The 12,465-nt window shown below is 50.8% G+C and overlaps 1 protein-coding gene across 1 annotated transcript in view; it reads right to left on the reverse strand.

Annotated features, from left to right (window-relative positions):
- Positions 1–8,626: 8,626 nt before the first annotated feature.
- CLYBL (citramalyl-CoA lyase) overlaps positions 8,627–12,465 on the reverse strand; it is a 142,171-nt gene continuing 138,332 nt past the window's right edge. Inside the window, exons 8-9 of the mRNA XM_006141555.2 lie at positions 9,794–9,913; positions 8,627–8,754 (exon numbers count right to left, since the gene is read on the reverse strand). Coding sequence (XP_006141617.1) covers positions 9,818–9,913 — 96 coding nt within the window. The 3' untranslated portion in view covers positions 8,627–8,754; positions 9,794–9,817. The remainder of the gene's footprint in view (positions 8,755–9,793; positions 9,914–12,465) is intronic.

Genomic DNA, 12,465 nt, shown 5'->3' on the forward strand with positions numbered 1-12,465 from the left:
TGGGATCAATCTGCCTTAACCACTATGCCAGTGGATGGTGCTGTTTTAACTATTTTTAAATGTACAATTCAGTAACATTAAGTATATTCACGTAATTGTGCAACTATCACCACCCTCCTCCAAATATATAAATATTATACATAAATATATATAGATTACACACATACACGCACACACATATACGTAATAGCTATAGGGCACTTGTGCTCTCAGAGAGAGAGAGAAAGAGAGAAATCACTCCCTGGGAGGATGGTCATATCTCAATCTCGTCTCCTCCAGTCTCCTTTTGGGATTTTGAGTGCACATGCTCCTGGCGTGATTTTCAAGCTTCTGGGTCGGGGACTCAAACCACAGCAGGCCATATAGGATCCAGTACCTATGATACCTGCTGGCCCAAAACTATTTTCTTTTTAAAATTCATTTCTTTCTTTAGATTATTTAGTTAGTTATTATTATTTATGTTTTAATTTTACCCAAGAAAGAGAGATAGAAAGAGGGAAAGTGAGAAAGCAAGCCATCAGGTCCAGGATTCGAACCATGGTCGACCACGTGGAAGTCCAGCACCTTAGCCACCACATTACCTGCCAGTCCCTGAAGTTCATTTCTGTAATGAGATGGAGACTGAGAGGAAGAGAGAAAGCATGCGAGAGAGCATGTGAGACAAGCACCCTCACTAGGGCCTTACACCAGGATCCTCTGCCAGCCAGCCAGGATCAGGGGCGAGCTTCCCGGCAGGTACAGGCCTACCCAGGAACCGAACTCCGATCTTCCTATGACTCCAGCATCACGGAGCAGCACTCTTTCTCTGAGCCACTGCTGGGTCTAGAACCATTTTTATCCTGTACACTGGCGGGGCCTGCTAGGAGCCTTTAAGCACCATGGTTCATTGTATCTTCTGTCACACTAGCTGGGCTATGTAGCAGCAGGTGCTCAGCCAGACGTTAGTATCAATGCCAGAAAGGAAGAAGCCAGACTGCCAAGCAGACTCAACAGGGCCTTGGCCAACTCCACGGGGAGCTCGTGCAACTGTCCCACATCTGGCCCAAAGGGTTGGACCTTACGGAAACCCTCTTGCTCGCCTGCCTGGGAAGGGTGAAGCCCGGACAGGCAGTGGAAATGATGCCAGAGCTGGCAGCTGGAGGCTCTCTGCTGACCTCATCTCCCAGCCAGGCATGTGAGGACCCTGGAGGGTGATCTGGGTGGCTCATCTCCAGCTCTGCCACATCTTCACGGCCACTCTGGGAATTAGGATTATTATTCACAGAGCGCAAGAAACAGACTCTCAGAGAGAACACGACTTACATGAGTGTAACCTAACCCGTAGTCATAAAGCCAAGACCATAGCCTGAATGCGATGGGGCGAAGACTTGGTCCTTGATTATTGTTATTTTTAAAGTTTTCTTTTAGGGCATGCATGCTCTCCAGGGAGACAGAGAGAGAGAGAGAGAGGGAGAGAGAGAGAGAGGACCCCTCAAGTGGTTGGCAACACCACAACCCCTTCTCTTCCATTCTCCTCTTGGGGTTTTGGATACACATGCACATGCACTGCACCCAGCGCGTTTTTCAAGCCGCTGGGTCTGGGACTTGAACTGCGGACTCAGCCATGTGGAATCCATCTGGCTTAACCACCATGCCACTGGCTGGCCCCGGTTCCTGATTGTAATGAAAATGCTTTCAGGAGCTTGTTCTGGGGTGAGATGAGAGCAGGAGCAGGTCTGTGACACATGGCAATGTCCGATAGGGCATTGCACCATTCTGGGGGACACGTACCCTTAAACAAGCACTACAACAAATCTGACGCAGCGCAAGGGTAGGACTGAAGGAAGACCAGCAGGGTATCCTGGGGGGTGGCTCTGGGAAGACCTCCCAGAGGTGGCCTTCAAGTCAAGTCTGAAAGAACAGGGTCGGAGTTCACTGGGTGTGGCGGGGGGAGGTTTAGACAGCGTGTGCAGGGGTTCTGCAGATCAGTGTGCCGAGGGCCATGCTGGCTGGGGCCCTAGAGAGATGTGATGTTGTCGGGGCAGAAACACAGGGTGAGCTCGGGGATGGCAAATCGTCACAGAGGTCCCCTGAAAGCTGCTGCATGACTTTCAGTCGCTGGAAGTGAGATGTGAAACTCCTTATTTAGGAGTTTGGTTATTAGCAGTTTTCCCAGAAAATTGAAGCCAGAAGTTCCTGTTGGTTTTTATGTTCTTCCTTTCATGGAACCAGAGTCCCCACGCCCCACGTTTTAATATGAAGCCAGATGCTGGGAGTGTGGAGGCTTCTGAGGAAGCTCTACCACAAGCTATCTGGGAGCGAGTGTTCATTTTTCTCTTGATTCTATTAGTGTGTCTGAATAACTAAGGCAATTTGGTTCACTGTTAAAAAACAAAACGAAACCCAGCCAAACCAGCAATTTGGCATCGCGTAGGCCAAAAATTCCAGTTCCTTTTCACTGAATTTCTCCCCTGCAGACAGATATTAAAAATATCATGACAGATGAGGGGACTTTAAAAAGTTTGCAGAAAAATGGTTTATTTGGGTACATAAAGTTTTTAAACCATACATAATTTTTTCATAATAGACATTTTCCATGAGCTTTTTGAAGACCCTGGGTTGCCCGTGTCTGGTTCCCTTGCTTTTTGTAGGACGGAGCTTTCAGGGCCAGCTGGTGGCATGGTGGTTAAGCTGGTCTCCACATGGCTGACTACACGGTTCAAATCTCGGGCCCTGATGACTTGAAAAACATGCGGGGTATGTGGGCATGCGTGCCCTAAGTCCTGAGATGAGAACAGAGAACTGACTTAGAGGGAACGCAGTATGGCCATGCCCCATGGAGGGGGCCGTGAACCTTGGGGGAGGGTGCTTTCACCCCCACCCCCATCTCTCTGGCTAGCACTTGCACCCAAGAGCAAAATCACACACACACACACACACACACACACACACAATGGAGTTTTCAGTATATTGACTCTTATTTACATAATGAAAGGGATCTCTCGACATTCCTCCCAGGCTGACCCCAATCTCTGGGGACCGTGTCCCGGCGTCTTGCGTCCATGCTGCATACAGCAGTAAGAGAAATCTCGTGCAGTTAGAGGACCCCTGCTCAGTTACCAGGTGGGCACAGGTGATCTGGGGAGCGGTTTGCCGCTCTGCCTGACAGCAGCAAGCTTGTCTTCTGACTTAGGGTCAGTTGCGTTCTCCGGAAGTCCGCTGTCCCTTTGTGCTTCCTGAATACTGGGTGGTTCTCGAGTGAGAGCTCATATGGGAAGAAGCGCCTTGAGTCAGCCACATTCTTCCCTACGCCTGAGCGCAGCTGTCCAAGTCCCCGTGTCTGGCGGAGGGGGAACAGGGCCGGGGCTGAGGTGCCCCTGAGTAGGCTGAGAGTGTCATACTCGAGAGCTGCCTCCTCTTCATATGGCCGGCAGGACGGGGCTTCCGGTGCAGCCGGAGCAGCTTCTCTCCCCCAGAAGAGGAGGGGAGAAGCAGAAGAAGGAGGCAAGTGTTAGAAGTGGCGGGTTTCAAGCTCATCGTGTAGTCTGTCAAAGGTTTTTCATTCTTAATTTGCGCCTTTCTGGTTATCACTAGGACAGCCAATGGCACCTTTGTTTAACATTTGCTCCTCCTTTGACTGCCACAAAGGTGTTTTTAAAACACGATGATTTATTTAACTTATTATCATTATTTTTTAATTTGACTAGAGGGAAACAGAGAGGGAAAGTGACAAAGAAAGCCTCCAGGTCTGGGACTCCATCGTGGTCAGCCCTGTGGGATCCTGTGTCCTTACCAACTACGCCACCTTCCAGCCCCCCACAAAGGCATTTTAATTTAAAAAAAAAAAGATTTATTTTATTTAACTTTCACTCATTTATTTATTTTAATTTGACCAGAGAGAGAGAGAGTGAGAGAGAGAGAGAGGGAAAGTGAAAAAGCCAGATGCCGGGTCCAGGACTCGAAAGGCGTTCAGCCATATGGGAGTCTAATGCCCTTAACCATCACGCCTCCTGCTGGCCTGGCATTTTAATTTTTTTTAAAAGTTCATTTGGGGGCCAGCAGGTGGTGCGGTAGTTAGGGTGCAGGACTCTTCCATGACTGACCACGGTTCTGGTCCCAGACCTGGTGGCTTGATTTCTCACTTTACCTAACTCTCGCTAGTCAAATTAGGAAAAACAAACCACAAATTAAATAAATAAATAAATCTTTAAAAAATTTAAAAGTTCATTTTCGAACATGTCCTATGATGACTTTCAGATTAGCTGGCACCCAGTCGGGCTCCACAGGGACAGAATGAATGAAGTGACTGCCTGAAACAAAAGTTCAGGGCAATCTCGACTCATTTTTAGTTTCTTCCTTTCCAAGCTCAGGCTGATCGCTTGTATTATCCTCTAAGGATCAGAAAGGGAAATCGGTCAAGTTGATTTAATAGTCGTGAAGAAACTCTTAACCCAAAAGTTAAGTACCATGTTTGAATACCGGGCAGTTGGGCCCAGTGAGAAGCGAAAAGACCCGGTTCATTCCCACAAGCCTCTGGCGATGGAACTGGGTGAGGGGACAGGATTCAGGGATGTGGCTGGCGCTTGCAGGGCCCGTCGGGTCTCCTCGTTGCACGTGGCCCAGGCGCTGACTTCGGGGCTGGAAGGACAGAGTCTGGCTGGTGCCCAGGGCGGGCGCAAGGGCCCTACGCAGGTGTCCCGCCTGTGCGCGGGGTGCGCGGGGGTGCTCGGGCCCTGGGAGATCCGAGAGAGACGTTATTGTTACACTGTAACGAGTCTGATTAACATGCTCCTGACACTTTCTCTTAGTTTCTGCGGCTCCTAGCAACAGTGCACAAAGGCGCGGGATTGTCCCGGGCTCCGCGGGGACACGGGGCAGCCTTTGATCTGCCACCATTACAGCCGGACTGCGCGACAGGCTCGCAGGCTCCGGGCGGCCCGCGGCGGGCGGGCAAGCGGGGCCCGCGGTCCTGCCCACTGGGCTGCCCGCTGCCCCCGGCCCCGCGGCCTCCCGAGGGTGCTGGTGGCGCAGGCCGCGGCGACAGGGCTGGGGACCCGGCCGAGGTGCCTCCTTGCCGCACGGGCGCGCCTTCTTCAGACCCCGCGCGCGGCCCCGGGCTTTCCTTGCCCTTCCCGTCGGAAGGAGCGAAAGCAAAGCCCGGCTGGTCACTTACGGTGGAAAAAATAAAAAAGGGAAGGATTTGAACCACAAATCCCGAAAGACTTTGTCAAGATAAGCAGATACATTCCGCAGGCGTCAGCCCACTGGCTGAAACTGGGTTCGATCGGCGGCAAAGCACCACCGGAAAGGGCGCAGAGAACGCGAGCGAGGCTGCGGCTCCTTCCTGCAGGGCCCTTTCTGTACGTGGCTGGCAATTCCTCCCGGCTCGGAGGAGAGATGCTGCCAAATAATGCCTGGAATTTAAACAAACTAAACCCAAATTCACCCGTCACAGAAGAGCCAGCCGCTGCCCAACCCCACCGCGTAAGCGTGCAGGTATTCAGGGAGGGACGGCAAGCCGTTTACTGCTCTTTCCTTTCCGTTTGCTTTCTTAGCCCCCACCCCCCAGTTAAATTACACACGGAAAGGGAGAGCGAGAATTGGCTTTTCCACCGCAATGCTGGGACCCGATAATCATGCCTGCTCCCTTTCCATCTAAGCACAAAGTGAAACACGGGGTGCGGAGTGCTGGGAGCTGAGGTCGGTGTCCCCACCCCGCGCCAGCACACGCCTGGCTCTGCGGCCCAGACCCACCGGGTGAGCTGCCGGCATTAATATGCACAAGGTGATGTCACCTGACGGTACCTTCAACTGCCTTCCTCATCCTAGGGGAGAAAGAACGGATTCAGCTTTCCAACTAAACCGAAAGCAAAAACGCAGGCTGTCCTTTGAATCCAAAAGCCCGGATTCTTTCTTTCTACTTTAGAAAACTCAAGGTGCCCAGTGAAGAAAGTTTTCCAAACTCTCACTATTGGGTGCAGAGGTGCTAACGAGAATAACCTACGTGTGGTAGGGAGGGTGGGAAATGACGGTTTGTTCTACGTTAGCCCAGCGACAATATGCCAGGCAAGGAGTGACTGTCCCGTTCACATCGGAGGCACTGAGGTCTTCATTTTGCAGGATACTGTGTTCCCAGCCTGTCCCTGGAGGGGGACAGAGGGCACCCAGGAGGTGGTTCTCCACGGGGACGCCGAAGGGAAGGCTCCCAGAGGTGGGGCCTCCTGAGTCTGGTCTCCGTTTCAATAAAACATGACTATTGATATCCTCCTGTACACGGTGAAATGAGGTTGTCAGCTTGTCATTAAGACCTCAGTAAAACAATGAAGACATTATTGGGCACCCCCCTCAGGCAAGGTGTTAGGGGAATAAAGCAATCTACGCCACACGGGTCCTATTGAGATTAATGAAAAAATTATGCAAAAAAATCTCAATTTCATTTTCCCGTGACGGGGCTTTGCGTACATCCAGTCTCCCCGCACCTAATGATTTATGAAACTAATCTACTGCGATCGCTGCGGATGTCCTCCCCGCAATCTTGTCCCGGCTCATTTTCTAAGTAATTGTTTCTCATTAGTTCTGATAATGTTTTAATAGTGTTACCCATAATTTAGCCCCCAAGAATTAATAACAGGGGGGTGATCTGGCAAAGCAGCTTGTGATGAGCTACGCAAAATAAAAACAGGTATGGTTTTTAATTAATCAGATTAGCTGCAAGGTCCTCTCCTGCACTCCGCTCCTGCCTCGGAGGAGCTGGGCAGAGCTCGTCTCCCCATGCTGGGCTCTCCCGACACGCTGAGGGGAGTGCTCCGTGTCCCTCCCAGCCTGGCCGGTACCCTCGCCCACCCATGACACCAAGAGATGCGAGAGGGATGACGGTGAGAGGAGTGTCGTCTTCCACCCTCTCCTCGTTCTTCAAGGGATGAGGCGAGCTGGGTCTCTGACTGTGACCGAAGTTTTCTTCTGCAGCCCTCCCGGGGCCTCTGTCCAGAGAGTGGGGCTCTGGGCCCATTTCTGGTTCTAGTGAGTCCCAGGCTCATGATCCTACCAAAACTGGGACCAGCGGGTATGAGATGACAGCTCTGGCCCCTAGGGAGACGAATAAGGAGGTAGTGGCGGGGGGGGGGGGGCGCCCGGGGGGAGGTTAAGGTGGCCGGATCCCGCATGGCGTGGTTCGAGTCCTGGACCCAGTGGCGTGAAAATCACACTGAGCATGTGTGCATAGTTGCCCAAAATCCTGAGAGGAGAATGAGTGGAGGAGAAGAGGCTGTGATATAGCCATTCCCCTGGGGGATGATTTCCACTTTGCCTCTCTGCCTCTCCAAGAGCACATGCCCTACAACAACCTAAAAAAAAAAAACTTAATTAAATTTAAAAATAAAATTAAAAAAAAAAGAGCACAGTTTGGGATAAGGCCTGGTGAGCTGGGGCCTAGCGAGGATGCCCTGTAAAGGCAGGGGTCGGGAGCCCTGGCCAGGCCCACCCTCAGCACCACTCAGAGACCTGGTGATAGGACGCGCCTTCTCAAGATTCTGATCCCTTCAGCCTGGCAGGCGGGGCTCCCTCAGAGAGCCCTCCACCTGTGCGGGTTTGGGGCTGCCTGTGCAACCGGGTGCAGACAGAAGTGTGTGCCCTTTCATTTTCGCAAAGCCAGACAACCCTGGAGGTGGGACGGGGAGTTAGGCGGAAGTGAGGTCTGCCTGCAGACAGCGTGGAGGCAGGTTTCGCTTTCTTCTTTTGCCTAGGCAGCCCTGCCTGTGGCCTCTAACATGGGGTGGGGTGGGAGGGACAACAGGGACCAGAGGGCAGAAGGCCCTCCTGTGACCCTCTGCCATGGGAGCCACCCTCTGTCTGTGTTCTGAGCAGAGCACCGTGGGTCTGGGTTAGCCTGTGCACACTTGTGTCCACCCTCCCAGCCTAGGCGGGCACAGAGACAATGCTGGGGTGACTGCACCTACCACCCCGTCCACAGGCCTGAGGCATAGCTGGCCTGGAGGCAAGCAGGCCCGGAAGTTGGCAAGATGCCATTTTCCTCTTCGTCCCTCCGGGAGGATGAGGCTAGTCCCCACCTTCCTTCCCAGCAATTCCGGGGCCACACTGGGACGTCCAGGGTGAAGGGAGGCTATGCTCCCATGAGGCGTTGAGGAGGGGAGAGCCGCTGCCCACCGCAGGTGGGGCCTGAGCTAGCGTGTCCTCAGTTAAGACCTGTCTGCTGACCCATGTTTGAGAAAGCTGGTGTCCCCCGAATGTGTCTCCCGGATCCACCATACCTGGATCCAGCTCCCTCCATGTCTTCCCACCCAGTGATGGCCTGCACCGTGGCAGATGGCGCCTTCCCCAGCACCCACCTTCAACTCCACTCTCACCTCCTCTCCCACTTCCTGAGGGATCAGGAGGGGTGGGGAGGTAGACCCCTGGTTGGGGCACATGCCAGGGCCACGTAGGAGATGAACAAAGAGGGCGTAGGAGGAGGGGAAAAATGAAACTAAAAAACGACTGTTTTCTATTTACCAATTTAAATAAACAGAACAGCCTTCCCGTGGTGTCGGTCTAAGAGTCGCAGTGTCGCTGCTGTGTAGGTCATGAAAAGGTTGGTGTAGAGTTTAAAACTTCCCATTCTGTTAATTTCTTAAAGAACAGTCGTCCAGAGTCCCCGACACAAAAGCTCATGATTTAATGAGGAACAGAAACAAAATCTCTGATTGTTGGTGTTTCCAACTTCGTTGGCGTCCTCTGGCAAGCACAAGTTGATCCTCGGCCGCTTCAATACCCTTTAGCCTTCAATATAAGAGTACATGCTGAATAGGGAACAATGGCTGCTTGTTATGTTTATTTACCCTTCCTACAAGCTGGGTTAACCTCTTCAAAACAGCTTTACTAAGCCCGTTAACCACACCACCCATATGACCTGTGGCCGCATCTCTAATGTGATGCAAATCTCGCAGGGGGCCTTCTGCACCAGCTCCGTGGCATTGTTGTCCTGCAGACGCTACAAGTTTATGGCCGAGGGAGCCCTGGCCCGGCCCTACGGCCCTGGCCCTACGTCTACAGGGGGAATGCCCTCAGTGGCAAACCGTGGAACCAGGGAAGGAAAGGGAGAATGGGCCGCCTTGTGTTTCTGCGCATTTATTTTTTAATGGCTGGGAACCATTGACCCAAAGCCCTCAGCCCCAGGATGAGTTCGTGTCTTCCTCAACGACCAGTTCAAGGGTATGGCTGTTTCATTTGGGGGTGGAAGTTAATAGGAACCCACGTTCAAAGTCTATTTTCAGAAGCTCTCGTTAGGAGCCAGTGTAATAGTAACTTCTGCGATGCCATCTCTGTGGTAGTCTTCGATTACTACTGAAATCGAGATGGCCTCTTGATTTTGTTATTTTTTTTAAAGGCCTGGCCTTCCTCAAAATGATCTGTGGTGTGGCCGTGCAGATGGTCAGTGTGGGAAGAATTCCCGACCACGAGAAGGCTGGAGGAGTCTGTGCACTCTTGAAAGGTCTGTTGCATTAACCATCTGACTTCCTCTCAGCCCACTCTTACGTCCCCTGAGATCATAAATCCGTAGATGTCATACCCCTATAAACGATACCATCATAAGCTAGAACCCAAAAGGAAGAAAGTTTATTTTTAAAGGGCTAGCAGGCTAATAAGACACTCCCCCCCCCCCCCGGAAAAAAAAAAAAAAAAAAAAAAAGAAAAGAAAAAGAAAAACTCGTGACTAACATAGCTGTGCATGGAGTGAGGTTCCAAACTGGCTTCCTAACAAGCTGCCCTGAGTATGATGGTTTGTCTTTAAGAAACGCACTGTATATGCTCAGCCCACCTGATGAGAGCTTCATTTAACAGATCATTTTTCCTTGATGGATGTGGCAAGCGTAACAATGTTCTGGGCCTGCTTCAGTAATGGCATGTCGATCATACTCTCTCGGAAAGTAAAGGCTCCCTGGAAAACAGAACACAAACTTCCTGCAAGAATGCTCGGAAATTATAGGCTTCCTTTCGGCGCACGCTCGTACCACAAGAACATTTTGATCCCACCTGAATTAAACTGACTTTCCTCCCCAACTTTTGGGAGAGCCAAAGTAAATGACGGGGAAAGATTTCTTTTTTCCTTCCCAAAGAGGAAAAAAGAAACACTCCCAGCATTTTAATGGAGGAACAAGATAGGAGAAACAGTTCACTTAACTCTTGAAACCGACGGGAAACAACTGTGGCAGGAAAATACTTCCCTAGAAGTTGGGCCCTCGGAAAGTCGTGAGGCATTTTTGCATTAAAAAAAAAAACAAAAGAAAAAAAGAAACAGAAAAATACTTCATGCCTTCTGATGACCTAATAGCTTTTGAAATACTGCATCAGGCTTAAAAAGCAATAATGTGGGGGCTGGCAGGTGGCGTGGTGGTTAAGGGTGATAGACTCCCACATGACCGTGGTTCGAGTCCTGGACCTGGCAGCTTGCTTTCTCACTTTCTCTCTCTCTTTCTCACTCTGTCTCTCTCTGGTCAAATAAAATAAAAGAAATAAGTAGGTGAATAAAGTTGAATAAAATAATTCTAAAAAAGAAAGCAATAATGTGTTCTAGCAACTGGTTATTGTTTAAGAAAGAGAAAACTGTATGGTCAGGTTAACAAAATGCTTTGTCCTGGCCATAACATGATAGAGGGGTAACAGATGAGATGGTGAGAACATGCAAGTGGGATGTACTGAGTAAAAGGACAGTAGTCTGGGGCCAGCAGGTGATGTGGTGGTTAAGGCGCTGGACACTCCCACATGGCCAACTACGGTTCAAGTCCTGGACCTGGTGGCTTACTTTCCTTCTTTCTGTGTGTCTGTCTTTCTCTGGTCAAATGAAAATAAGTGAATGAATAAATAAAATTAAATAAATAATTCTAAAAAAAAATGTCTGTTGGCATACATAGAAGACCATTTGGATGATCAGGTCTCTTGGTATAACCTCATTTTACAGATTCACTTTGCTTAGCCTCTGCAAATACTCAGTGTGTCATGTCACCTAGGCCCTGTCCTAGATGAGCGGCCTGAGACCCAGAGCAGTGAGTGACTGGAAAAGTTAGAGTGGGGGCTGACACATGGGTCTTGGCGCTCCAAGCCTAGATCAGATTCCCACATTAATAAGCCAGTTTCTTTAGTGCACCGCAAAAAGAAAACCCGCGTGGACAGAAGGCAGCACGCCCAGAACCTACAGTTAGTGTCTGGTTATTTACATTCTTTCCATCACTTCTTTTTGCTGCATACAATCACGAGCCTTCCTTTCTGCCTGCTGGTGAGAAAGGAAGAAATGATAGGAGAAATCAGCCTCCCCTAGAGGGTTGGCTCTGCAGCAATCCCATCTCCTCCATTTTCCTTTTGGGATTTTGGGCACCCATGCACACGTGCCCAGCTTGTTTTTCTTTCTTTCTTTCCTTTTTTTTTTTTTGGAGAGGTTTTTGCTATAGGGCACTCACCAGACAGAGAGACAGAGAGACAGAAAGCGAGAAATCACCCCCCAGGGGGGATGGTCACGCCACAATCCCTTCTCCTCCATTCTCCTCTCGGGATCTTGGGCAAGCACGCACACGCGCCCGGTGAGAGATTTAAGTCACCGGGTCCAGGACGCGAACCGTGGTCGACTACGTGGGAGTCCAGTGACATAGCCATTACGCTAACTGCTGGTCCCAACCCAGCTTGTTTTTCAAGCTGCCAGCTCTGGGACTTGTACCATGGAGCCAGCTATGTGGGATCCAACACCTTAAACACCAAGCCACTTGCTGGCCCCGCAGGTGGGAGGCGCCATCCCAGTCCTAGGAGATGGTCCATTTGCATGTATCGTGGTCCAGCTCTGGAGCCACAGGGACCTGGGATGACTCAGAGCACTGGGAGAGGCATGTTGGGCCCCCACAGTGGGGGCTGGGTGGTAGTAACGTAGGTTACAAAGAAAAAAAAATGGGAGAATTTCTCTCTCAATAGAGAGGGATTTAAAAGTCACCAGGATTCGAATCTCTCAGCCTTAGAACGGTGAATCCGGTCCTGTGAACATCTACGGGGCCTAACATTCTGCCCTGGAAGTCACTTCCCAACCCTCGCCTTTTTAGCATTTGCAGCCCCAGATTCACTCTACCTAATTTCATCTAGCCTCGAGCAAATTCTAGACATCTCTGAACATGATGACTGTCAGGAATGCGGTTCGAAGTTCACTGCGGTCCGTAGGTTAGCCCTGCTGGCGGAGATCAGGGCGCCGTCACATGCTGGTTTGCAGGGACTCCGCGACTTTCTCACTGGAGTAAATGATGAGGACTGAAAGCTGCTTGCTTATCTGCCCACCGAGCGGATGACGGCCTGTAAAACCACATCTGTCCTGCAAAGGCTGAAAAGCTGGGCCGGAGAGACGCTAGCATAGATGCCCTTGCCATCGAAGTGATGTGTCGAGGATCAGAATGACGGCTTTGGGTCTATGCCATGTGCCCCGAATCTGCTCCGGGTTCCTTGTGGCATCAATGATGA

This window comes from Tupaia chinensis, unplaced genomic scaffold (assembly GCF_000334495.1).
Source record: "Tupaia chinensis unplaced genomic scaffold, TupChi_1.0 Scaffold000057_1, whole genome shotgun sequence".
Classification (NCBI taxonomy): Eukaryota; Metazoa; Chordata; class Mammalia; order Scandentia; family Tupaiidae; genus Tupaia; species Tupaia belangeri.